The sequence below is a fragment of the Rhea pennata genome, chromosome 18, assembly GCF_028389875.1.
Source record: "Rhea pennata isolate bPtePen1 chromosome 18, bPtePen1.pri, whole genome shotgun sequence".
NCBI classification, from domain to species: Eukaryota; Metazoa; Chordata; class Aves; order Rheiformes; family Rheidae; genus Rhea; species Rhea pennata.
The window spans coordinates 11,643,567-11,670,301 of record NC_084680.1 but is presented as its reverse complement, the minus strand read 5'-3'; the positions used below and the strand labels follow the sequence as shown (position 1 = coordinate 11,670,301).

At 55.2% G+C, this 26,735-nt stretch overlaps 1 protein-coding gene and 1 long non-coding RNA gene across 10 annotated transcripts; one reads left to right on the top strand and one right to left on the bottom strand.

Moving 5' to 3' along the window:
* Window positions 1–298: 298 nt before the first annotated feature.
* LOC134148571 (uncharacterized) lies at window positions 299–9,695 on the bottom strand. The gene is made up of 2 exons (XR_009960238.1): window positions 9,458–9,695; window positions 299–4,488 (listed from the first exon to the last, which is right to left on the bottom strand). It is a non-coding gene; the product is annotated as an uncharacterized LOC134148571 (long non-coding RNA).
* Window positions 7,002–26,539, top strand: EGFL7 (EGF like domain multiple 7). Of its 9 annotated transcripts, XM_062590827.1 has the most exons (11): window positions 7,012–7,078; window positions 10,734–10,769; window positions 10,855–10,923; window positions 17,205–17,411; window positions 19,025–19,147; window positions 19,291–19,403; window positions 20,233–20,328; window positions 21,701–21,871; window positions 22,755–22,819; window positions 23,132–23,294; window positions 26,238–26,539. In XM_062590827.1, exons 4-11 carry the CDS (start codon window positions 17,269–17,271, stop codon window positions 26,258–26,260), a joined length of 897 nt encoding a protein of 298 aa, XP_062446811.1. In that variant the 5' UTR covers window positions 7,012–7,078; window positions 10,734–10,769; window positions 10,855–10,923; window positions 17,205–17,268; the 3' UTR covers window positions 26,261–26,539. The 9 variants fall into 9 exon arrangements, with proteins under 9 accessions (XP_062446812.1, XP_062446809.1, XP_062446811.1 ...); XM_062590828.1 differs by lacking the exon at window positions 10,734–10,769 and having other exon boundaries at window positions 7,002–7,078; window positions 17,211–17,411; XM_062590825.1 differs by lacking the exon at window positions 10,734–10,769 and having other exon boundaries at window positions 7,002–7,078.
* Window positions 26,540–26,735: the final 196 nt, after the last annotated feature.

Sequence of the window (26,735 nt, the reverse complement as noted above, 5' to 3'; positions counted from 1 at the left end):
ATTTTTAACGATCATGCATTCTTGGGAATTTCCTCTTCCCTCGGTGGAGATAAGTGATTAAACAAAATAATGGCAGTGGCCATGCTGATACACTGCAATGTGTCAGAGAGGACACGTATCAACATTTTTTTTTGTATCTTTTTCCCAAGTCCTGACTTCTGCATTCACTGTTTGACTTAGGCTGAATTCCACTTCTCTATTATGCCGCTGAAATCCAGTGAAGTCAGCAGAAAAAACATGAAAAGTTTCCTTGGTAGGACTTTTCAGCCAAGGTATAAGATCCACTAATGGGGAGACATTATCTATTATGCACTTTATTAATTTTATAAAGAAGACATCGAGCTCTATTCAGCTGTGTGTTATTTGGCTTAATATCCATAAGCACTAGCTAATTTCTTTAGAACGCCATTAGTTCAATGTCCCTTCCTTTCTTCTGGATTTCTCCACGGAGATCTCTTCCGGACTGAGTCCCACGCAAATGAGATCAGAACCGGCCCTGAGTGTATTTTTCAACACACCAAGTATTTTTGACAATTAAAACTTTTAATCATTTGCAAGTGCTCTGCATCTGGGCAGGTTTTAAATTTCAATTATTCTTGTCTGTTTACTGAGTAGCAAAAGCTGTTGGGAAAGAGGGTGTCAGCTGAAAGTGCAGCGGAGAAGGGCTCTGTAGCTCTCAGGACTTCGGTGACGGATAGAGCAGCCCAGAAGTTGCCTCCCCAGGATCTAACACCATTTTGTGCCATGCAAACAGCTTTCAGCGCATGCATTTGGTGAGAGGGAAATACTTCCCCTTTCAGTGGCTTCACCCAGAAGCCAATCTCGTGTTGGCCAACACAAAGGTGCTGCCGAGTCTCCTGCTTTTGCCACGTGGAGAAGTGTGCCGATGCACCACCGAACCGCTGGCACTCAGCCGCCTGCTCCGAGAGCTTTAATCCCTTGTGGTGAGCTCTTTTGTCAGCCTCTGCAAAAGCATGGCTTTTATGCTTTATCCTCCTTTTTTTTTTTTTTTTTTTTTGATGATATGCCTTTTCCTCCCAGACTTTCCTCATGATGTTGCATGAGGATTTCATAGAAATTGCCACTGAAGAGCTTCCAAAAGCTGTGCAACCAGGTCCTTTGTAGGGGACGGCAGAGCACAATCAAAGAGGAGGTTCAAATTCCCAGATGATGATAAGTCACCCTGGAGAAACCCAGCTCATGCTTTTCAAATACACATATATGTGAGAGGCATTAAAGTAAGCAGCTTGTTGCAGTAAGATACAGTTCTCACTGACTCATTAAAACAGTTGTTAAGTTTGGTCAGTTCTAAAAATATTCAGGTATCATCAAAGCAGCTCATTAAGCTTTGAAACGGGGAAGGGACGTTTTCTTGCTGCATCCTCAAAGGAGGGCAGATCTGGGGTGAGCTTTACTCTTTTTATCATTTGGTGTTGCTTTAGGGTGAGCATACAAAATGCATATTTTGTGTTTCCACTGAAAGAGAAGTTCTGCATTTAGGATTTGGACTTTTCTGGCAAAATCTCGCACATCTGCCCTGATTAGGGGATGACAGACCCATCCCTGGAGGTATATTCCCTTAAGGGAGATTAACCAGACTAGGAAAATCTCACCCAACTGTCTGCGTAGGTGGTGCTGGTGGGGGATAGGGACAGCTGGAATTCATGGAGTGAGGCGAAGGGCTTCGTTTCGGTGTGCTTCGGCAGCGGTTTTCCCGTCTGACCGTGCCGGCAGCTGGCCGGGCTCGGCGAGCAGCGGTGCCGGACAGGGATCGCACCTCCACCGGCCGGAGAAATCAGTGAAAATGCGCGGGTTCCCTGGGCCGTGCGGAGCCCAGCGCCCGGCCCTGGTTCGGTCTGGGGTCCCCGTCCTGCACAGGACCCTCGCGGCCAGGCCTGCAAGCTGAGGCAGGCGGCCCGGTCCTCGCGCGGGCAGCGAGGCGCTCCGAGCCCCGCGGTGAGGATGCGACCCACCCTGTGCGTCTTTCCGTTGCGCCCGGGTTTCAGAGATACGGTCTTGCTCAAATCTTTCCAGAGTGCCTGAAAGCTTGCTGCAGCAAGGGGAGGTATCTGCCGGAGATACACAGCTGCTCTGGCAGGACAACACTGATACCTTATCTCGCACCGGAGGGGAGATAAAGGAGCCCTTTGCCACGCTGGCTCTGCAGAAGAGAGGCTCTGGGGTTTCTCCCATCTCTATCGCAACAACGGCAGCAGGGCACGGCCTCTGCAAGGGACACCGGCTCGAGTCTCTGCTCTCTCTCACTTTCTCTCTCTTCTTATCAGTTTTCCCTTGAAATCGAGAGCAGAGATGCCAGAGCGAGCAGCGACACCGGCAGCGCACGGGCAGGTGAGGTGCACCCAGGGCACATACTTTCCATGGGGGATTACACGCAAGCTCTGCTGGTAACCAGTACCCACTCCTTGGCAGCTGGGAACAGCCGTTCTGGGGAGCCCTTTGGGTTAGACATCTGTTGCATGGAGACCTCTCATTTCAAAAGCTGACCTCGACGACACGAGCTGCCTAGCGCTTTGCTTTGCTTTGCTTTCCCTGCACCTCCAGCGCAGCACGTGAGCGTGTGCGTAGCTGTAAGCGTGCGCCCACGTGCTGCTCACAGTCGAGGTATTTCCCTGGCACAGGCTGGGTCCCAGGCCCCGGGCTCGCTGCTCACACCAGCAGCTTTACCTCGGCGTATGGCCATGTTCAAGTCATGTCCTGGGAGAACCTGCCAGTCTTCTTCTGCAAGACGCGCTGCTCTGCGGCTTTTTGTCATCACGGCCCTAATTCTTTGTGCAGCCTCATGTTGAATATCTGATTAACAGATCAGTCACAATTAGCCTTTGGCGGCTTCTTGCACTCTTGGGCCTAGTCTGAGGGCAAGGATGCCTTATGGGTGGCAGGATAGCCAGCACTATGTCTTTATTCCCAAAGTGGACCTTTCCGTGAGGAATGAGAGCACATTGTGCCAGGTGCAGAGCAAAGAGGAGAACTGGGTTTTGCCCAAAGTTTTTTGGCATTTTTTTGCTCTTTCTGATCATTCTTTTAAATGAAAGACTAATAATCAAGTTGCTAAAGGACAACATATTCCCCGATCTGCTGTGTCAAAAAAACCTTCCCCCATCACGTGGCTGGACAGCTTGTGATAGCAGAGACCCCCCAAACCGCTTGGAAAGCGTCGGTCTGTCCGCCTGATCCTTCTCATCCATCTGGGAGTGCTGGAGCACGCTGCTCAGCCCCATCTCGCACCAGCAATCGTGTGCTGCGGCTCACAGCCTCCCCTGTTCTAACAATACTGCCTTTTTTAACCAATATGGAAATTTCTGCAGGAAAAGCACAATGTCAATCAATCTTTCAAACTTCTGGGCCTCAAGCTTCAAAACTCAATTTTTTTCACTGAAAGATTTTTAAAGTTTTGGAGGAACTTTTTTTGAATTCAGGCTTCTCAAGAGATGGCACTTTCTAAACCAAAAAATGCAGACGAAAGTTCTTCTCATGTGTGATTTTCACCAGGAAGAGACAAATCTGTTTTCCAGCAAGGCAGCGGTTGTCCGCCAGACTCCCGAGGTTGTCCCCGCGCAGCAAGGCACAGTAACGAAGAATACAGCCTCTGAACTTGATTAATTACGTCTGCAGTGTGCGGGTATTCCCAGGGCACCCTCAAAACTCCTCCAGTCCTGCCCCAGCGCGCGGGAGGCACGCCGTAAAATCCGGGATGGATTCTCTCGGCAGCGCTGTCTTGTTTAGTTTTTTTACCGGTGTCCTCGTCACAAGGACCGTCCTGGGACAGCTGAGCAGGGCTTGGACAAGCCGCTCTCCCCCAGGAACACGTGAGGTCTCGGCGTGCAACATCTGCAGGTGGTTTTTGTCCCAGCCCACTTGGTGCCTCGAAAGAAATGTCCTCTACTGCAGCAAAGGAAAGAGTTGGCTGATCCAAGGGACGATGGAGCAAGCAGGGTGCATACGAGAGGCCCTTAGTGAAGAAACCCGGCTGTGTAGGGCTGTGGGGCCTTAGCGGGCATGGTGCCTACGAGTGCCTGGGCGATGGCATGGGCATGCTGGGGAGCAGCGTCAGGACCTCATGCTGGGTCCTCCAAAGAGGTTCAGGTTTGAAATACGGTTTCATCTTACGCTTTCAGGCATGAGTGAGCGTCTGCTCTTCTGCTGAGACGAGAGCTAAACCTCATGAATGTTCACTACACCTGAAATCAAGAGTTAAGTTTACGTAGCAGGTTTCATGCAGGAATTTGAAAGCCGCTCACAGGGTAAAGAGCACAACACCTCTGTGATGGGACCGGTGCTTTTCTTATCCTCTAATGAGAAAACAGGCAAGAGGTGGTCAAAATAGTTTTTTCCACGGTGGATAGAGGAAGTTAGTGGGAACAGGACCTAGGCATCCTCAGTCCCATGCCCCAATCTGACAACCATTCCAGATGTGCTGTGCTCCCCAAGAAGAAGTTGTTACTCTCAAGGGTTTGGAGTGGCCCAAGCCTGGAAAAAATTGACATTATGTTCTTAAATCTATCCCGGGTCATGAGCCAGCTCGCTGGCGGACGCAGCAGAGCTTTCTCTGACCCCATCCGTGTGCAGGCAGCCTGGGCTCCCCTGCCAGGCAAGGCTAGGCTGTCCTGGACTTCCTGCACTGGAAAAGGCATGTCGGCTGGAGCTGTTGTTTTTGCCATCTCATTTTGCTCTGTTATTGAAAGCGTCACACCTTGCTACGGGACAGCATTCTCCCTGAGATTTGTTCATATGTTGATTAAACACCAAGGGGCTGCAGCATTGCAGCACGCTGGCAGCCAGCTGACAGCCCAAAAGGGCCAATAAACCCACCCAGGTGGGATTTAGCTTCCTAGGAATGGCTGAGGCTTTGAGGGAAAAGACACACTTGGGAGAAAAGTTTCCTGCGGCAAAACACTGGAGGAAAACAGATCTTAACTCAAAGACTCAAAGGGATTAGTGTGGACAGGGGCAATGCAACTGCAGCCCCATCGACTGCTGGGAGAGCAACATCCCACACTAATTGACTAGTGCTAATGAGGACCCTAAGACCCTCTCCATCCCCCTGCTTGCTTCATGCCTGGTCAGCGAGCCAGGGCACAGCCACAGCGCAGACTCTGCAGCCTTGCAAAAGCACCTCTGGCTTTTGTGTGTCTGTGCATCTGCATGCTTTGCCTTTGGTGGGTCCAGCTGCTACCTCACTGCTGTGGGCTTCCAAAAAAAGTCATGTTTGCAGGGAATTTAGAGATTGCAAGAGCGGCTGCTGCTCTGCGTGCACAGAGGGGACGCCAGCAGGCGGGTCTGGGGCTGGCAGAGGCATGCGTGCCAAGGCAGGGCTGTGCACAGCGGGCGAGCGGCGCAAATACCTCCCTCCCTTTCGCACACGCCGTAGCTGAGCCTTGGCGAACGCCCAGGCTTTCCCCAACGCCGACTTCCACTAGCGGACAGCGGTGTGCTCGAAGATGAAGTGTCACGATTTCAAATTTAAAAATACCCATTCTTGTGGCCTCTGGTGACTGTTTCCCGCCCCGCCAGCTACTACTAAAGAAGAGCCGTTGGATAAACAGGAAGCATTTTCCATGCATCCCGTTTCACTCCTGCCAGCTCCGTCGCCGTGGCTGGAGCAGACCCGCTCCACGTTCGGCTTGGCGCTGGCGGCTGGTGCATCTCAGCGATGCGCCGTGACTTGTGTCCACCCTGGGGAAGGGGAGGTGGGAAAGGTGGCACGAGGCCAAATGGCAGTTGCTGGAACAGATAAATTTGGGGCTAGATTTTTCCCCAAAGTTCAGGAGGGCTTTGGTTGGGAGGAGATGGAGAGGAGCCTGAGGGTCCTGGGAGCATTTGTGGAGACTCCGTGCTGTGCGGAATTGAGCAGCACACACAGTGCAACATGCAGAATTGCACGCGCGCACACACACACACACACACACACACACACTGCAACATGCAGAATTGCACACACACACAGTGTAACATGCACCACTGCACATGCACTCACAGCATGCAGCTTGCACAACCGCACGTGCACGCACGCGCGGGCGCAGAAATGACTCCTTTGCATGCCTGCATTTCCCGTCACCCTCCGCTAATGCTAAGGCTAAACAGCATGTACCATAAAACCACTTATTCTTGAAAAGCACGACGGGCAGCCCAAAACAGCCCTTTAAGCGCCCTTCTGCCGAGGAAAGCAAGCAGGGTCCCTCTTTAGCCATGCAGTTACATAAGCAAACACGGGGATATTTTGCGAGTCCTGGCGGGGCTGCTGTTTTGCTGAACAAGGCAGGGAGCGATGCTCCGCCCGTAGCGGGGGAGATGCCCCGGGCTCTCCCTCCTCGGGCCACCGGGAGCCGAGGCCGCCTTGGAGGCAGGCGTCCGACATGCCGCCGCCACCGGCGTTGCCCTCGAGAGTTAGGGATCCGGCGGGGGGGTGTGTGTGTTTTTAATTAATTAATTTATTTATTTCCCCTTTCCTCGCTCACCGCCTCTGCAGTGGCTGCTTCCCGGCCGGAGCAGAGCCCGTGTCCCCCGGGAAGGGGCTGCGGCCCGGTGTGAGGAAATGGCCGCTGCCGTGTGGGGGGGGGAAGACGACGTGGCGGCCATGTTGGGCCCGGCGCGAGGCGCGGGGCAGGCCAGGGCGGTCGGCGCCTCTGCCCCGCCGTGGCCGCCTGCCGGCGAGGCGCGGGGGGAAGCGGGGGCCGTGCCGGGGAGGGGGGCGGGGAGGGGGAGCCGGGGCGGAGGGGGGCAGGCGGCAGCCGCCCGGCCGCGGCCCCCTTCTCCCTCCCGGCGGGGCGAGCGGGCCGCGGCGTTTGTTCTGCCCGCGGCGGCCGTTATCAGCGCGCCGCACACACAGGAAGTCCTGTCTGGGGATTGTCCATCCCCGTCCTGATTTATACAGGAAGAAAAGCATAAAAAGCCGCCCTTCCACCTCGGCGGGGACCGACCTCCCGCCTGCGCGCGGCCCGCCGCGCCGTGCCGGGGCGATGGCGGCGGCGATGGCGGCGGCGGCGGCGAGGAGCCGGGCGGGCGGGCGGGCGGCCAGGAGCCGCTCTCGGCCCGGCGAGCGGCGGCCGCGGCGCTGCAGGTACGGCCGGGGCGGGCGGGCGGCCGGGTGGGCAGCGGGCTCCGGCCCCGGGCGGCGAGCCGGCCCGACAAATAACCGCGATAAGCTGGTTGTCCGTCGCGGGGGCCGCGCGGGGCCTCGAATGCCTCGAAGTTACGAGCGTGGAGCTGGGTAATTTGCGCGCTTTTCGTTTTCAGCAGCGAGGTCCCGCTGTCCCAGCCCGCTGCGGTGTTTGGCTGTGGGTAGGAGCAGCAGGGATGTGCGGGAACCGGCCGGCCGCGCCGGAGGCAACACGGAGCGGGACCGTGCCAGGGAAGAGCTCTTGCAGAAATGATGGGGCACGATTTTTTTTCCTAAGGTCTAACATTCACAGAATCGATTCACTATGCAAAGAATCAAATATAAGAAGAAATAGCAAGGCTTTGTAAGTGATAAAATTAATTTAGAAGTGGACTGGGAAGCGTCTGCCGCTGCCTGGGAAGCTGTGGGAGACAGAAGCCCAGGTACAGTCGCTGGAGCCAGAGCGTCCTCAATAACCACATCCCTCCTCTGGGTGAAATGGGGCTGGGGTGGGCGCAGAAAGCACTGAACCTGCCCTGACGTGGGCTCGTTCGGCTCCTAAACGTTATTCCCTGTGACCCCGCGATTAATACTGGGGATTGAATTACTTCCCATCTATCATGCTAAACTGCCAGCTCTGTACAAGTTTCCTTGCAGATAAGGAAGGAAAATTGAATTTGGGAAGTGTGCTCGTTTGAGCCGTTCCCATTGCCTGGTGCTGCAGCTGGGGCTGGCTCTGGGGAGACAGATTTACCGACTGCAACAAATCAGAGTAAACGAACCTGAGTCACAGTTACACCGGCAGCTGAAGGGCATGGTGAGGGAAGATTTAACTTGAGCTTTCAAGGCAGTTAGAGAAGGACAGGGAAAAGGAGATTAAAAGGCAGGTCTCTGTGAACAGAAGAGAGTAGTTAAAAATGCTGTTTAATTCTCCGTCCCTTCTCCTACGAGTGAATGCTTGGATTCCTGACTGCTCCCTGGGAGGTGCCTGCAGAGAGGAAAACTCAGACTTCTGGAGCTGGAGACTTTCTCCTGGTACAGAAGCAGAATTGGAGCAAAGGGATCTTGTTAAGCGCTCTCTTCTGAAAGCGGCTGCTCACTGGTATGGGTACGATTAAAGGAATGACAGAGCTATGCGTGCAGCTTGCATTTATTCCCACTGCGCTTTCTGTGCACTCCTTGGGGAGTGAATCACTGGAAAAATGCAGAGGGAAAAGCAGGGCAGGCGATCATTCTCCCCTGACTAATGCCACTTTTTGCCAGGAAAAAATCACAGAAAATGGTGAAATTCAGTCTATACTTCTGGGTGAGATGAGTCATTTCCTAGTTTTTACACAGCAGCAATTACTGCATCCTCTAAGTGTAAATAAGAACTCATCTCTGAGTAGCTGTAATAAGAGAGAATAAACCTGGCTAACAGTACAGGATGTTGCCCTGTTCATACATTTGTTTTTGCATGGTTAAAGCTAGGCTGCTGCATGTCTTTATGATAGCCTGGAGTTATAACATACCACTCCTGAGATCCTTAATGCTTGTGAAGTCCTTACTCAGGCAAAAAATCTGCTTTGTGGGAATCAGATCTGGGTCATAATATGCATAGCACTGGGTAATTGGTGACGACAGACTAAGTGCTATGGGCCAAGTACTTTTCCTGGTTTGACCTGCTTTGATCCCACTGACATCAATGGGCTCCTCTCGATTTTCACTGAGATAACTGGTCTGCAGCTGACGCAATGGAGAACAATATGGGACATAATAGAATAGTGGGAGGTCTTTTCCCTTGCAGAGCTCTGCAGAACAGGGGCTGCTCTGAAGTCTAAACTTCAGTGTAGAGTTTACAAACAGCCTTATGAAAAGTCTGAGCAAAGAAGTTTGTCTTAAAGCAGGAAAAGCTGATGCTCCCTATTTGCAAAAGCACCAAAAACCCCTGTTGCTTTAGCGAGTACTTCCAGTTCTATGCAAGACCCCCGCGGAGGCCAGCGAGAGACCACTGTGCACAGCAGGTATGGGGTCAGGCATGTTTTGTAGCAGCTGGAAAGTTTTGCCTCTCTGTGTGTGTCACTGCGCTGTCTCTGTCCCCCTGTCCATCCATCTCCATCTGTCACTACAGCATGTTTGGCCCCAACTAGGAGAAGCACTCGCATACTTGGGCATATCCCACAAACAGGATGCAAGCCCTCCTCTCTAAGAGGGGTTTCCCAGTGTGGGACGTTAGTACCCTCCTATCTAGTCTCCTCTGTTAATCATTTCTTTTGCATGATTACAGAGCCAGAGCTCTCTTCTGAGTAAGGAAAAAAGTCAACCCCTCACTGGCCCCAAACACGCGCCAAGCCCACCTACCGCACTGGGAATCGGGTGGGGGCTGAAGGCTAGCTGGCCCGTTCGGTCCTCAGTCCACCACGGGTGCCTTCAGGGCAAAGTAGGATCTGGTGCTGTGCGCTTAGGAAGGCTGCAGGATGCGTTTAGGAAAGGGTGGGTGGGTGAAGGTGTCAGCCTCGCAGCCTGCCTGGTGTTCGGTCTCAGACCTGGTCGGGGAAGGCACACGGTGTATCTCATAACTCACACTGGTGCTCAAACAGCCTCTCCTTGACAAGGAGATTTAAACATCGTTAAATCTAAGAGGGAGGTTGGGCAGAAGCATTTCTTTTTTGGCCTTGAGACAAGCATTAATATTAGATGTCGTGGGAGTAAACTTCTAATGCGCAAGGGAGAAAGCTTTGGAAGAAACATGTAAAACATCAGTCCAGGGAGGACTTCAAATCCAGATAGGCTTGAAATCAGGAGCCAAAATCCCTTAGTGCCATTGTCAGAAACATATCACACCTATATTAACAAAGCCAACAAAACCAATCCCCCCCACCCTGAGCTGGCATAACTCCACTGATTTCAAGGGAACTTTGCCAGGCTGTGTCCTGGGGGATTTCCTCCTAGCAAAATTAATATTAACATATGAAACACTGAACCCTCCCTACAAGTGGAGGATTAAATGCTCTTTTAATGGGCTATATGCAGTTCTTAAGCAGATAACATGACTATTTGCTTGAGCAAAGATTTGACCCAGCAAATGGAGTTGAAAAGCAAACATTTTGCAATTGAAAGAATTGCAGAATTTTAAAATGCTGCAGTGCACTTATGGAATAATTATGGAATGGCTGAGAAAGCGCTAACGGAGACCTTGAAGGATGGTGCGTTTAGTCCTGCACAGCATGTTGGTATCTAGTGAGAAGCCGAAAGCCGAGCGCCATGAGGAAAACTGAGTGTGATTGAATCCATCTCCTTTCTCAGCATTGCTTTTATGATGGGGATCCTGGGGATTCGTGCAAGGGCAGCCTGGTGATCTTTATCCTTAAATGAGTGCGTGCAACTAGTGAAGATAGTAATATATATTGTTGGGGTGCTGCAGATGGTACAGCACTGTGAGCTTGAGCGAGTGAGGGGAGAATCAGGACCCATGGGATGCTCCTAAAACACCCACTCTGCAGATCCACGCTGCACGGGTGAGAAGAAATGGGCCCGTACCTCAGTGCCCTGCCAGCACGCGAGCTCAGCGCTGGTACCAGGCACAGGCGCCCTACTTGGCTCAGGTCCTGTGTTCACTCTCCACCCTTCTCACCAGGGAGCTGTGGGGAGCATCCAGGGAATCGCACATCAGGTCCGTCATGGGCAAGGGCTGGATCGCCAACATCTGCCTGGAGGAAAAAGGGAGTGTAACAGCGGGTATTGTTTTCTTCTGGCAGTAAGAAACCAAGATGCCCTTTAAGAAAAGGATCCCTGTCCAGGACAAATGACAGAGCACCACAGATAAGGTGAGTGTATCTCGGCCGCGAAATTAGATCCTATACTTTCAGTGTGGTCGGACGGGGAAGCTTTCCACCGGCAACTACATTTGCAACTATTAGCTAAGTTAAATATCAGGCTCTGTTCATCTCCCCCATACACCAGAAAAAACAATAACACTCTCTGCATAATAAGATAATTACTGTCCCTTCAAGGCTCTTGGGAAAAGTTGCCTGTGCTTTGTGCTTATGAGATTTAAGTGAGCTGAAATCATTCCCCAGAGATTGGCTGGATCTAGACAGAATGAGCAAACCATTCTGTTTCCCGCTTACGTGAGGTAAGATGCTATGCAGCGAGGAGCTGCACTTCCACCAGCCTCAGCAAGCCTTTCTGTTGCTGCTGGGAGGGCTCCTTCTTCCTGGCCGCTCCATCTTCACCAGCAGGTCCTGGAGCTGATTCCCCTCTGCTCTGCTCCCTTCCCCAGGGAGGATTTGACCAAAGGACTTTATGCTCCTTTTACATGGGTCCACCTGAAGGCACCCACCCCAGTAGACCTAGCATGCATCCACTTCCCTGCAGGACCAGCACGTCCTGAGACAGCTCCAGTGCAACCAGCAGCCTCACCGTATCCGTGAGGAAATACAGGGGACAGGCTAGTGATCTCAGTTGCTTTTTTGGCACCATTTTTGTTTAACTGCTAAATATTTCCCTTAAATGACTACATGCTTTCCAAAAAATTGTGAAGCTTGATGGGAACAAATATTTCCATGGGGGTGTATCCTGCCATTCATTTATGCATCAGGCCCCTGCTATCTTTAAGGCTGGTTCTGTGCATGGACAGGCGCCTAAGTCATTTGAAAAACAATAGGCCTCTGTGCTCTAATTTCCCAGGAAAAATGTAGACAAAACAAGTGGCAGTCTGGCACAAATCGAACTGCACGATTTTTTTGATAAATAACTGGGCATTTAATGTGAGAAGTCTGCAGGCGGCAGGGGGATCATCCTGCCTGATCTGTGCTGGGGCGGGGGTTGGCGAGTCGGCGGAGCTGTGCTCCGAGTGGATTTGTACGTGGCATTTGGGTTTCTCTCTCATTTACTCCTTCACCCCAGTCCTCGAGGAGCTGTGGGGAGCGTTCGAGGAATCTTTTAAGCATCCTTTAGGGCTCGCTGGAAATCAGCCTCCCTGTCCTGGCAGTTCATTGCCCAGTTCTGGAGGACTTTGCTGTTGTAATGAGCTCAAGAGGATTAAAGGGGCACAGTGGGATCCTGCGGCCTGGTGTCAGTGTGCTGGGTGTCCGGGGAAGGGCAGTGTCTCTTCTTGCGGCTCCTCTCTTAGAAAGCGCAAATATAGTACAGCTGTAGTACTTTTTTTTTTTTTTTTTTTTTTTTTTTTTTTTTTTTAGAAAAGAGAAATAAATTTGCTCTGGCTCTGTGCTGGTGGTGGGTGATTTTACAGTAGTGCCAGGGCCTGAGTCTGCGAACACCTCTGCGCAAGGGGCAGGGGGCTACACTAGGATCATCCCCTCCTGCCCATGCTCCTGCCCATGCTCCTGCCCATCCCTGCTGGGATGGTTGGGGGGGGGGAGGACCTTGTGTCCCCCTGGTGCGGCGCATGCAGAGACGGGTGCTGGCAGGGCTGCGGGGTGTCAGCCTCATGGGCAGTCTGCAGGTAAGCCTCGATACAGGCACGAAAGCAATCGTGCCCAGGGAAGTCTGGAATCAGGGTCTCCCCTGGCCTCAGCAGAGGGTGACAACTCATGGGGCACAACAGCAGTGTGTCACACCTTCTGTCCCCCATGTCACACCCTCCCCCCACGGCCAGGCTGAGCCCTGTGTCCCGCGTCCCCCCACCTCGGCCAGGCTGAGCCTGCTGCCCCGTGTCCCTGTGCCCCATGTCTCCCTCCGTCCAGGCTGAGCCCGCTGCCCCGTGTTCCCCCTCCCCGTCCAGGCTGAGCCTGGTGCCCCGTGTCCCCTCCCCCCCCCCCCCCCCGGTCCAGGCTGAGCCCGCTGCCCCGTGTCCCGGTGCTCCGTGTCCCCCCCCCCCCCCCGTCCAGGCTGAGCCCGGTGCCCCGTGTCCCGGTGCCCCGTGTCCCCCCCGCCCCGTCCAGGCTGAGCCCGATGCCCCGTGTCCCGGTGCCCCGTGTCCCCCCCCCCGTCCGTCCAGACTGAGCCCGGGGCCCCGTGTCCCGGTGCCCCGTGTCCCCCCCCCCCCCCCCCCGCCCCCCGTCCAGGCTGAGCCCGGTGCCCCGTGTCCCGGTGCCCCGTGTCCCCCCTCCGCCCCCCGTCCAGTCCGAGCCCGGTGCCCCGTGTCCCGGTGCCCCGTGTCCCCCTCCGTCCAGTCCGAGCCCGGTGCCCCGTGTCCCGGTGCCCCGTGTCCCCCCCGTCCAGGCTGAGCCCGGGGCCCCGAGCGGCCCGGGAGGCGGCGGCGCTGCCGGCGCTCGCCCGCGGGGGGCCGGGAGGCTCCGCGCCGCCGCCGGGAGCTCATTGGGCCGGGGCGGAGGCACCGGCCGGGCCCGGGGCAGGAAGCGCGCGGGGGCCGCGGCGCGGCGGCGGCTCGGCGGCTCCGCCACGGGCTCCGGTGAGTAGCGGGGCGGGCGGCGGCGGGGCGGGCGGCGGCTCGGGGCGCCCGGGCCCCCCCCGCGGCGGCCGCGGCCGCAGGTGGCCGCGCAGCGCCGGGAGCCGCGCTCGGGCTGCTGCGGGCCGGGGTCAGCATCCCCGCGCCGCCGTGCCCGTGTCCCGGCGCCCTGATCTGCACCGTGCACCCCGCTCTGCTGCGCCCGTGTCCCTGCACCCTGATCTGCACCCTGCTCCTCTGTGCCCACACCCCGCTCCTCTGTGCTCACATCCTGCTCTGCTCTGCCCATGTCCCGGCACCCTGCTCCGCTGTGCCGGTGTCCCTGCACCCTGATCTGCACCCCGCTCCTCTGTGCCCACATCCTGACCCGCTGTGCCCATGTCCCGGCACCCTGATCTGCAGTACCCTGCAGCCTGCTGTGCAGTGCGCACATCCCTGCGCCCCGTTCCGCAGTGCCCTTGTCCCTGTGCCCCGCTTCTCAGCGCCCTGCACCCTGGTCTGCAGTGCCTGCGGGTCTTTGCCCTGCTTCACAGTGCCTGCAGCTCTGCACCCTGCTCCACGGTACCTGCAGTGCTGCTGTGCAGTGCCTGTGTCCTGCTGCGTGGCAGCCGCAGCCCTGTGCCCTGCTCCGTGGTGCCCTGTGCCCTGCTCTGCGGTGCTGCATCCCTGCTCCACAGTGCCAGCATCTCTGCCATGGAGCCTGCATTTCTGCACAGTGCTCCTTGGTGCCCACATCCCTGCGCCTGTGCTCCGTAGTGCATCCCAGCCTGTGCAGAGAACAGGGAGAGGAAGACCCCTCTGCCTCCTGCTGATGGTGCAGGGACCCTCTCCTGGAGGGTTTGGTACTAAGGGCACAGGAATGGGTCCAGTACGAGGTTCAGAGAAGTGGTTTCACATTCAGGACCAGGCCATGCTGCTTGAGGAAGTGCTGTCACTTTAGTGCGAGGGTAATTGCATCCTCTGGAAGGACTGGACTCTGCTGCACCGCTTTGGAAATAGACCCCAATTCCCACCACTGGCATCCTGTGGAGTTTTAGCTTCAGTTTTGTGGGCAGAGCTAGAAAAAGCACTGCTTGCATGCAGTACTGCTTGCATTTTCCCATTGCTTCCTGCTGCAGGTTAGGCAAGGGCAGTCTTAGAAGCCCTGCAGGAAAGTTTTGGGCTGGCGGGGAGAGGGAAATCGCAGGAGCACATGGCCGGCTGAGGGGACTTTGCTGCCCGCTAAAACAGCAGAAGCTTAGATGCACCTATATAGCTTCACATTGCCAGGCTGGGCTTCACCTCACTGTATGAGTATGAGAAACTATAGACTATAGACAGTGCAAAACATGCTATTCTTTTTTTCTTCTTTCTTTTTTTAAGCATGAAAAGTTTTTTCTTAAATTAGGTGCTTTAGAAAAGAGTATTCAAGAGACAGTGGCAACAGGTTGGATCTTCTGCAGCCTTAAAGATGATGATTTTTCATAAACTCATTACAAACACAAGTCTATCTTTTCACTTTTGAAACAATTTTTCTGCTATGAAGCACAATTTTGAGACTCAGAGAGATGTTCTGACCACTTTAGGTAGGCGATGCCACTCAATTTCAAAAAGAAGTAAGCAACATATCTATTTTTCAGACTTACACCGTGCATTTCTTGCCTTCCCTGCAGGGAGAGCTCCCATGGCAGTTGCAGGAGTTTTGTGGGAGGACTGAGACGTTTGGCAGAGTCTGACTTGCAGACTTCTGAAGAAGTACTGCTAGTATGCAGATCTAGGATTGTAAAGAAAATACGTGTCCTGTTATAGCCCTGGAGAAAGCAGACTGAGCAGTAGGGAGTTAGTACATCCCTGACTGTATGCTAGCATCCCTGGGGTACCTCCAGAAGGACTGAGGAGAAAGAAGACTCTTTCATTACTTTTTTAAAAAACTTTCCTACAGATGAACCAAGATTTGATTTCATGATGGTGGAAATACCACCTGTTAATCGTTAGAAGATGAAATGTATTGCTATGTTTGGAGAGAAAGGAGGAGAATGGGAGTCTAGAGGTTTTATATCACTGGAATCCTCTTTACAGCCTCAAAACTGGGCTGCTATGGAAGTGAAGTGGGGCTCAGGCCCGTGCGGCTCCCTGCTGCGGCATGGATCCAGAGGAATAGCGAGCAGAGCTGTAGGATGGCTGCACTGCCATCCCTTTCTGTGCTTCCAGAGCTGGATCCTTGGCTTCTGCAGCACCACTGAATTCAGCGACCGACTGAGGCCCTGATTATGTTCAATAGAGATGCAGTCAGTTTACTGCAAGATGCAGCCGCCTTGTTGCACAGCCAGGCAGAGTCGTGTGTGCTGCTTATCGACTGTAGTGAGTCGCCAGGCAGCCTGCCCAGCGCGGAGGGGAACAGGCTGCTAGCCAGCCCTTCGTCTCAGTAGCCCTTTTCCCTGCAATATCATTGCGTGCAAACATGCATGGGGAAAAGTCAAGATGTTTGCTATCAAGGGGCGGGAAGGCGTTAGCCTTTGCGTGCTGTGGCAGTGTTCGCGTGGGTACGCTGCTGTCGCTGCAGCCGCAGGCGGGGGGCTCGTGCCGCGGGGCCGCCAGCTTGCATGCCGTGCCGTGAGTTAGAATCAGCTGGGACCAGGAAATCTCACAACCTGCCTGCAGGTTCAGCGCTTCGCTGGGAGGGTACGGTGCTCACCAGCCACAAGGCGCCTGGGTTTATCTCCCGCTCTGCAGTCAGCCCTAGCCGAGGGGCTCGGCAGCTCCCGCGGAGCCCAGGCGCCGCTGGCAGAGGCCGTTGGGGGCCTGCACCCCTCTGTGCCACCGCTTCCTCCTCTGCGCGGAGACGGTTATGCCAGTTAACCCAACGACTTGGCTCTGAGTTAGGAATTGTCCCCAAGCAGTGTTGGGACGAACCAACGCTCCAGTCCATTTCCACCCCATGTCCCTTGTTTTGATTTGTTTCGTGTTTTTTTTAAACTTCTAGATAGCTCGCTGCATTTCTAGTTTCTGAGGAATGTTTCTTATTGTGTGTATCCCAGGAAAGCAATGCCTTTCTCAAGGCTTAATCAGAAAGACTTATTCTTTTTTTGATTGTCATATATTTAAGGTGGGTTTCTTTATTTCTTCCTCCTTTAACTGCTGCCATCCGGAGGCCAACTGTTTTGTTTAAATTAGATGTTGTTTAAATTAGATATTGTTATTGACCTTCTTCAGTCCTGTTTCATATTTGTCCTGTGTTAGAAAATCAAAGCCTCTTTATTTCCAGCTCAGTTAGTACTTAACTCTACACACTGTGCATATGGCCTTTAAAGCACTTTTTTTTCTGGCAAGAACCTTTGCATTTTAAAGAAAAGAAGATCAGATTTCAGTATGTTGTGTGGTGGGAAAATGCAGCTTTACAATGCTGTATGGATTAAGAAATCACAGGCCGTTGTTTCGGCCTTACTGTGCGGAGTTGGCCACAAATTTCCTAATGGTTCAGGTTCCTCCTGTGCAGCCGGAGAGGCTGGACACGCAGCCCTGCACTGGTGAGAGCGCCTCGCACGCAGCGCCAGGCCTTCCTCCCGGGTAAAAATCACTGCCGCACCGCTGCTCCGAGGCGAGCAGAGCCGGCGTGTGCCAGGAGGAGGGCCTGCCTCGCGAGGGCTTCACTTGGCGATGGCTGTGTCCAGCTCCCATCCTGCCCTGTCCCCACGGCTCCATCAGCTGTCGTCGGCTGGGGATGGACGCTGCATGCTCACGCGGTTGTTCTCTCAGTTCCAGGGTGCCCCGCTGACGAGCGAGACATGCAGTAGGAGCAGGCGCTTCCCGTCGGAGGGTGATGCTCGTTGGTGCCGCACGGCCCAGCGCACAACGGAGAGAGCGGCACGGGAGAGGCCAAGAGATGCACCGAGTCGGCTGCCTCCTCGCAGGACTTGTCTTCATCCTCGGTGTGATCGGCACGGGCGGTTTTGCCCCGGCAGGGTAAGCCTCCTTTCTGTCTGCATCTCACAGGCCCATGCTGAGCCCATCTGCAAGTCACAGCGAAGCTTGTTCTGTCCCGGCGACACCACAAGCTGAGCTCAGCCAGCCAGCTGTGCACCGATGGGCTGCCTGCCGGCCTGCTGATGAGGTGGGAAAGGCTCTGCAGAGCCCTTCTGGGGTGGCTGGGTCTCAGCAGGCCTTTGCTAGTGTCGCTGAAGTGAGAAATCCTTTTGGACAAAATGCCTGGGCGCTGCTTAGCTCCATTCAGGGGACACACAGATGCTCTGAGCTTTGTGTCGTGGAGAGTCAAAAGCTAAACAGCCCTCGGATTATTCATGAGTTACTGTTGTCCCTTTCAAGCACAGCCCTGCGCAGAAACGTGCGCACAGTCTGGCTGTCGGGCCTTGCAAATGAACCCTCGGAGGAGGCTGCAGCCTCCGAGCTCTGGGGAGCTGCCCGGGCCGGGGCTGTGGGCCTGCCGTGCCCCGTGCTCCTGGGGCTGCTGCGGGGACACAGCCCGTGCGCCCACGCGCAAGCCTGGGAGTGGCAGCCCCAGCAATTCCCTGTCCCTTTGCTGCGAAGAGGTCTGACACAGCGCCCTGATCCTGGTCTGAATTAGCCCCGTCTTGACTTTCTGCTGGGTAAAAGGAGGCCCCAGAGCTCAGTGCTCCAGTTCCTCCCCAGCCGAAAGGAACTCTTGCTCACCCCCTGCCCCTCCGATTCAACTCCTGTTTTCTACTCCATTTGTTTTTACAGCAAAACACTCTCCGCCAGCATTAAACCTATTGCATTCTGGTCATGACTAAGCTGATGGGCTGAATTCCTCTCTCGTACACATACTCTGCAGTTATGACTTCATTATAGAATTCACAAAGCAAACAATTGCCGTTTATAAATTGCATCTTCCATACCATTAATCAATGAGGCTGAAGGGACTTTTCTGGAGTTAATGGAAGCCATCTGATGTCCACATTAATTCCCAGCCTTTTTATTATAGTTTCTAATTGGACTGGGAAGCTGAGACGAACAGACAAGTTCCTAAGTGGGACTGAATGGCTTGGGCTGGAAAATGTTGAAAAAAGAATCTTTAGGAAAGACCACTTTGGCTGTTAACCCTGGGAAAGTTTTTGACCGGATCTCAGTTATCTTAGGGAAAAAAGAGGGAAAAATCTGCTCTGGGCTCTGCCTTGTTGCTATGGGCGTGACCCTTTCTGTGAACTCATGAATTTTTTGGTGGCCACAGGGACATCAGTTTCAGGGATGCAGAAGTCTCAGAAGGGAAGAATGTACCTAAAAAGAAAATGATTTTAGGAGAAGGGGGAGGATGAATGGAAGGAGATCTGCATTGAATAGATGCCCCTAATGTTCTGAACTGGAGGAGCTGTGCAGGGGTGAGTGTACGAGGAGGCGTTGTCTGCGCCTTTGAGCAGAGGTTGGGAAAATGCCATGCAGTTACCAGGGATGGCAGCGTGTCACTGCCCTGTAACAGCCTGAAGTAACCTCCTGGGTCACTCGGGCTCCTCTCGGTGGGTGTAGACCGGCACAGGTCCTTTGGAGTTGCGAGTGATGCAGCCGGTTGTTTCCTCGGGTCTGACCCGCTTCCGTCTGCTTAGCCGTCGAGTCTGCGCCACGGAGCCGCGGAGCCGGCTGGCCGCCGTGCCGGAGTCCCACGTGCAGCCCGTCTACCAGCCCTACCTCACCACGTGCCAGGGGCAGCGGCTCTGCAGCACCTACAGGTGAGCAGGGCTGCCGGCGGTGCCTGCCTCTGGCAGGCTGCACTGCAAGAGAGGCCCGAGGCGGGCCCTGGGCCAGCGCGGGGGCGCTTGGGGCTGTCCCCGGACACTCTGGCACTGGGCTCAGCCCCGTCTTTGCATTGCAGGACCATCTACAAGGTCGCCTACCGGCAGGCGTACAGGCAAGTGCCCCAGCCCGCGGCCTCGTGCTGTCCCGGCTGGAGCCGAGCTAGCGGCCACGCGCTCAGCTGCAACAAAGGTAACGCGGCCGGCGTGCAGCGGCGGCGCTCAGCCCTTCCCCTGCTGTTTCAGCTGGGTTTCACTGAGAAACGAGCACCCCGCTTGTTTGGGGTTTTTTAAACATCGGTCCCTGGGGGCCTCTAAGACCCCAGCTGGCGCCTGCTGCCATGCGGGCTTTAGCAGGGGAACCTAGCACCGTCTGGATGGTACCCGGCAGCGCTCTTATTTATCTGCACTCTGCCTGTCAGTCTGGTTCTCCCTGTAGGAAAGCATTTACATTTTCAGCACTCAGTAGTGCAAGCAAATGTAGTACAATTTCTGATTAATTTCTGGCCTTTCTCCACAGCATCGCATGCCTTTTCCCTTTGGGATAGCTTATTAACTTTATAGTTACCAGCAGATAAATGAAATGAGTAAGTTCTTTCTGTATAAATCAGCAGTGATGGAAGAAAGGTGCTTTTAGAAGAAAACTGTGATACACAACACAAAATAAATGCAGAACACATCAGCATCCAGTCCCTCCCCAGCTAAGCATGGAGCGCGGCATCGGCTGCTTGCCGGCCTGCCTGCCGCCCCGGGCTGGCTGTGGATGCCTCGTCCTCTTGGCGTGCTGCAAAACCCCAGCCCGCCCGTCCCACTCCAGTGCGCCCTGCGCACCCTGGGGTTGTCGGAGCCGTGCAGCCGCCCAGTGCTGCCTCCGCGCTCTTAGCTCCCGGCGTGGTACGCAGCATCCTGGGCTGCGATGTGTAGTTTTGTCTGTGTTTTTTGCGCACATCCACGGTGGGGGGAGAGCTCAGGACCCCAGTGCCTGCCTCGGTGACGCTGTGCTCTTGTCTCTGGTCTCACAGCTCTCTGCTGGGTGCCGTGCCAGAACGGTGGGAGCTGCGCCTTCCCCAACAGATGCGCCTGCCCGCCGGCGTGGACGGGGCCAACCTGTGAGACAGGTACCGGCTGCACTTCTCTCTGCCTCTCTATTGCCACACGGCGGTGATGCCGAACGGTCCAGCCCATCAGTCTCGAAGCAGCGGAAGGGGTGGGATGCTCAGGTATTAGTGAAACTTGCTGCTTCCTTTGGCAGCTCCACTGCTCCTGGCCCTAAGCTCAGGCCCACCGGTCGCATTTGCTCTCCGACAACGCTGGCGACACTGAGGCACGTAAGCCGACGGTGCGCGCTGCCAGGCTGGGCAGCCGGCAAAAGGCCTGGCGCTGAGCAGTGTTGTGCTCGCAAGACTGGCCCGTGAGCTGGGTATTTGCAGCGTCCCAAATGCTCTGTGGTCTCTCACTGCAAGCCAAGATGCCCAATAACTGCAGAGACTAAATGTGTGAACCAAAAATATTTGGAGGTGTGGGGGGGAAACCTGGAGGCTTCCAGGCCCTAAGTTCATTAGTGGTGTGAGAGCAGGCCGGATGCTGATCGTCAGAGCAGAGGGAAGTCGGGCAGCGCGGAGGGCAGCAGCGCTCTGCAGACCTCAGAGCATGGGCACGCTGCAAACCACTTCCACCCACAACGCGGAGGGTGAGTGCGTGGCATTGACCCACGCTGGGCAAGGCAGGGCTGAGCCCGTTGCTGACAGCTCCGGCTCCAGCATGGGGAGGGAAAAGGATTTTCCCACTGCCTAGAACAGCTTCTCCCGGGCGTGGGAAGCAGTTCTGCTCATTTTGCTTTGTGGGAACAGCTTTAATAACTCCCCCGTGTGAGGAGAGGTTACTGGGTTTTATACACACTTGAAAGGCTTGATAGCTCCTCGCCACGGCTGGGCTGGAAGCAAAACCCCGGCCGTAAATCCAGGATGAGAGCCAAGCGCTGCGAGCACGGCGCGGGGCTGCCTGGGAACATCCACTCCGGGGACGTTGGCTGCCCCGCCCGGAATTTGGACATTTCTGACCACAAATTTTGCTTCTGATTCTTCTGATTTGGGGACAGAGGGCAGAGGGAGGGAGGCCCGAGATCCACTCTGGTCACCCCAAGTTTCCTTCTGCGGGGCGCGCAGAGCTGAGGGGAGCGTGGAGCCCGTGCTGGCCAGCTCAGCGGCGCGGCGGGTGCTTGAGTAAAGCCTGTCCCAAGGGCTGGTGGGTCTTGTGCTCACACCCTGCCAAGGACTCAGCATCGCTGAGCTCCCAGAGCTGCACTGATGCTAGTAAGGAGTGAGGCTCGTGGCCTGGGCTCTTGCCGTGCTGCCCATCACGACCGTGCTGCCATCAGAGCGTGGCTCTGGCGGGGGACGGAGGCTTCCTGGTTGCGTGGCTGACGCCTCTGCAGCCCTCGCCCCGTGCAAGCACCACGGTGCCTCCCTAAACTCGTGCCTGTGGTTTCAGACGTGGATGAGTGCGCCCGCCGGGGCCACGGCTGCAGCCAGCTCTGCATCAACACGGCCGGGAGCTACCACTGCGCCTGCCGCGCCGGCTTCAGCCTCGCCGCCGACGCCAAAGCGTGCCAGCCTGCGGCGCTGGCCCCCAAACCAGAGCCAGGCGTCGCCAGCCCGGAAGGTAACCTGTTCGCTGCTGCCGTGCAGCCCAGCCTGCTCGGGGCCTTTGGTGAGGGCCGGGGTGAACGCTTGGCACCACAGGGTGCTGGAGCAGCACCAGCAAGTGATGGGCAAGGAGGCAGCAGCCAGAGCCCCTCAGCTTTATTCCCAGTGACCCAGGAGTCCCTCCACCCCTCCAAGCAACCTCCCCTGTGCACAAATCCAGCCGCCGCTCCCTCTGCGAGGGCAGCAGGGCCTGGCCGCGTGGGAGCCGCGGCGGTCCTCGCTGTCGTCGTCGTCGTCGTTCCTGCAGAGCACGTCCGGAGCTGCGAGGAGCGGCGGGCGCCGCTGGTGACGGCCCATTATTACTTTTGGTACGCGCTGTGACACTTCAAACTCGTACCGTGAGTAATAATGCGCTGTGGCCAGCACCGGCATCATGCGGGAAGCGCCTGGGCGGACAGGGCACCCGCCTGCACGTGCCCTGTGAGCCGTCTGCCTTTATCCTTCGTGCTCCCCATGGGACAAGGACATGTAGGACAAGGCAGAGCCGGTGCTAACGAACTGCCTGACAACGCAGGTGCAAAGGCTGGGCTTTGCCAGAAGCGCGTGCTGTGAGCAGCGTCCCTCGTTGCCCTTCACTGCCTGAAAAACTCCCGCGCGTTGTTCCAGGTACTCCAGCAAGGAGGAGAGGCAGCCGCGAGCTGCGGCTCCAGCTGCCTGTGCTTGTGGCAGTCGTGCTGCAGGGGCTGGTGCCGGTGGGCTGGGGGTGGGACGTGTCCTCGCTGCCCTGCTCAGGCCTGCAGGGATCACTGCTGGTAGAAGCTGGGTCCTCACTGCCACCCGCCACTTTTTTTTTGGCAATGAGTTTTTACTAACTGGCTTGTTCTCGCTTATTTTTTCAGGTCCATCCAGTGAAATGAAGGAAGAAATGAAAGACTTGAAGAACAGGGTGGAAGCACTGGAGCAGGTGAGCTGTCAGCAGATGTTGCTGCCTTTCCTCCCACTGCCGTTCCGCAGGCCCCCACGGCAGCGTAGGGGCATGCACGGCCATGGGTTTCCCTCTGCCCTGCTCTATACACTGGCCTCGTGCTAGCAGTGATCCTGGCCTGCCGAGCAGCTCTCCCAGCCCAGTGGGCCTGTGAACATGCTCAAGCGCCTGCGAGCATGCGGGCCTGCGTGCACGCTGCCCTGGATGGGCTGCACCCAGGCAGGTGACATGCTGAAGCCCACTGGGTGGGCTGTGAAGGATGGGCTCACACCTCTTCTTGCCCCTCTGCAGAAGCTCCAGTTGGTGCTGGCCCCCTTCCATAACCTCATGCCATCTGCGCCAGACGACGTGGGCACAGACCCCATCAGCCGGCTCTCCCACTCCCTCCAACAACTGGACAGAATTGACTCCCTGAGCGAGCAGATCTCCTTCCTGGAGGAGCGGCTGGAGACGTGTAAGTGCCCGGAAAAGGGAGGTTTTAGCACTACGCTCCATGCATCTCCCCTTCTCCCCACGCAGCCTGGCCGAGCCGAGCACCGCTAACCCACCCGCAGACCTCAGTGGCATTGCTTTGCTCCTCTGGCCGCTTGTGGGCTATTTGTCTAAAGCAGAATTTGTCTAACCCTTGGCCTCGCAGAGCAGAGCTGGGAAAGCTGGCCACGGTGAGCAGATGCAGGCCAGCTAGATCAGTAACACGCGTGCCACTATTAATCTGTATCTCCCTTCAAACTCAGCAGCCTGTAATTAATAAAAGATGAACACAAGCAGCCCATTAGCTTCATTTCAGAGCTGCTTCTATGGCTGCACCGTCTGATTGCCCTTGTAGCAGCCAAAATTTAGGCACGTGGAAACACACATAGCTCTGGGGCAGAGGCAGAGGGAGCCCAGTATGAGCCTCTGTGGCAGGCCATGGCTCACAACGGGCACCCTCAGCGGCATGCACGCTCGCCGGCTGTGTTCCCTTGCTAGAGCATTAAAAATTACTCCAGGATGAAATGCAAAAAAAAAAAAAAAAAAAAAAAAAAAAGAGGCTGTAACTGTTTGTTAGGAAATTAACAGCCCAAGAAAGCCAATCAGAAGAGTTTAGAGAGCGTGCCGAAGTTGGCAGATTTACGAGCCTGGGAAGTCTTTAGGCACGTTTCTTTTTGAAGTCTACGCACTAGTCCTTTGCCATGCAGCCCGATGGAGAGGGTGTTTTTTCTTTTTTCTTTTCTTCTTCTTTTTTTTTCCCAAGTAGCAGACTGAGCAGCTTTGAACAAGAGCTCCTGGTGAGCACTGCTGCGTGTGAAGTGATTGAACACGGTGGTGGTCTGCCCGGCGGGCTCCGTGCCGCACAGTGGAGCAGGGAGGCTGCTGTAGTGCTGGACGCTCAGCCTAGCCACTTAGCAGGTTTTAAGTTCACCCAGGTCCACGAGGAGGGTTGCGCAAAGCTCTTGCTGAAGCCCTGCACTTTGACTCATAGTAGGGCATAAACCAGATGAGCGCTTTGATATGCAGCTTTGCTGCCAAAAATCTAGTTTTCCCATTAACTGATTCCAGTCAAAGTCTGGAAACTCACCATTGCTTGGCTGGCTCCGGAGCTGGTGTGCGGCAGCAGCAGCCTGGCGCTAACCACAGCCGGCTTGGGAAGGCTAAGGGGAAACTACGATTCAGGGCGCGCGCAGTCCCGGCTCCTGCTGCTTGTGGCAATGGCTTATGTGTAAGGGAAACCTTCAGGATCTCTTCAAAGACTAAGAGGCTGCAAATTGACACTTAAAAAAAGTCCCAGAAAAGGGTAATTATCAGAACCAAGTGTCCCAGCAGAGCAAGCTTCCTAGCACTACGCTATACCTATTATTAGTGACAGCATTGAGGAATGTGAGCAGCATCACATGGTAACATGGATTTACTCCAAGGGATGACTCCTAAGTCCTGAAATGAGCTTCTGCCAAGCCTCCTCCCGCAAGTAAAGCGTGCTTTTGTCCCTCTCACGTTCTTGAAAGTCCCTGGAGGACATGAGACTGGTGTTTCATACTCCAGGCTTTGCGGGGCATCCCATGGAGATGTGCATGGAGGAGCAGCTGCGCTCCCCTGCTCACTCACACGTCCCGAGGCCTCGTTGCTTCCAGGCAAAGCAGGGGCCTGGCACAGCCCCTTGGGCTTTCTCGCCCATCGTGGTCCCCAGCAGAAAAACAGTTGCTCTGATGGGGTTTTTGATCACAGCCACAAACCACAACCGCAAGGAGGTTGCTCTCAAGCCAGGCACTGAAGGGAGGACCAGTTGCAGAGCTGTCCCTGCTCTGTGCCTTGGAAGGCATTTCACAACTTAATGCTAAGGTACAACTCCACCCTGCATTTATCTGCTCAGTGGGGATGTATGTAAGGGCTGGAAAAACAAAACAAAAACAAAAACAACATTTCATTTTCCTTAACCCACCAGCAAAAATGCAAGGTCTAAGCTCTTTAAATCATAACAATTTTTGCCCTTCTAAGTCTGAATTACCCCTGCTCAGCACAGACTATGTCGCTGCTGGGCTGTAATGCTTGCTTCCAGTTAGCAGGCAGGCAGTCTCATGGCTGCATTTGGCTGCTCAGCAAACGCTGGCTCAGCGCGGGCCTAGCGAGCCCCTAAACCGCCGCCAGGCTCCAGTTTGCTCCAGACGAGGCTCTGCTGGGTTCGGAGACCGGCAGGGCCTGCTTCCAATCACTGCCCCGTAGCACTGACCAGCCGCATCCTGCAGCTGGACAGCCTGGTCCCGGCCTCCTGGCATGGGCCAGCCAGCGGTGTTGTCACTGGCTCAGCACCCTCGTGAGATGCCCTGCACAGGCCCCCACCCCACCCCAGGGCTGGCAAGCTGGAGCGACACACTCTGGCACGGCAGGGCAGAGCCAACCTGCGCCTTTGGGACAGGGGAGCCAGCAAAAGTGGGTGGCACTTACAGAGTACAAGCCAACCTCATCTGTCCTGGGGGAAAGAGGCAACGTTATTTAGCACATACTGGAAGAGGGGCAGGCGGTTACAGCCAGCAGGCTGAGCCCCGCTCTTCTGTGCTTGTTGCTGGCTTGGATGGAGGAGTCCAGGTACGGGGTTTGGCTGCACATACCCCCGACAGGCTATAACTTGATGGATGCAGCCTGTAAAAGGCTGTAGTCTGTAGCTGGGCAATATAAGCTGGTAGTGGTGGGTTGGTCTCAGTACAGGTGGACAGGTCACAGCAGAAAGTTGTTTGAAAACAGCCTAACCATGACAGATGCTGTGTTGGCCCTTCCCAACCCTCTTCTGCCACCACCTCCTCCTTCCAAGCAGTGGGACAAGAGACTTGCATTAGTTACAAAGCCACTTGCTGCTACCACACTGAACCCAAGCTAAAAACTTTATTGTATTTTTTTTTAAAAAAAAAAAAAAACAACTTTCCAGGTTCCTGCAAGAATGAACTCTAGCCAAATGTCTGAGGAACTGGGGCAAGCAGAGTTCATCCGTACTGATCTCCCCAGCCAGCCCAAGGCTGGGAGCGAAGTCACATCATGCACGGGAAGACACAGGGTAACAGGAGAAAGCTGGTTTCCCATCAGTATCTCCATCTTTTCACCTTCAAACTCACCTTATTGAAGATCGTGCAGCTACTTCCAAACTGGACTTCTAACCCTTGGCATCTCACCCCATTCTGCTGGAGCAGCAGAGAATAAAAGAGAGAATAAAAGCCTTACCTTGTGCCATTAGCTGTGCCTGTCCAGCTGTGCTAGGGAGAGCGGCTGTACACGAAGCCCCTGAGAATGGTGGGTGTAACTGGTCTCTGCACAAGTATTTCGCTGACTGGGCACAGGGGACTGGGTGCCCAGCTCTGCAGCCTCTGGCCTGCTCTCCACGACAAGCCTCCCTGCATGGGGGCCCCTCGCAGCGAGGGCTGGTGACGGG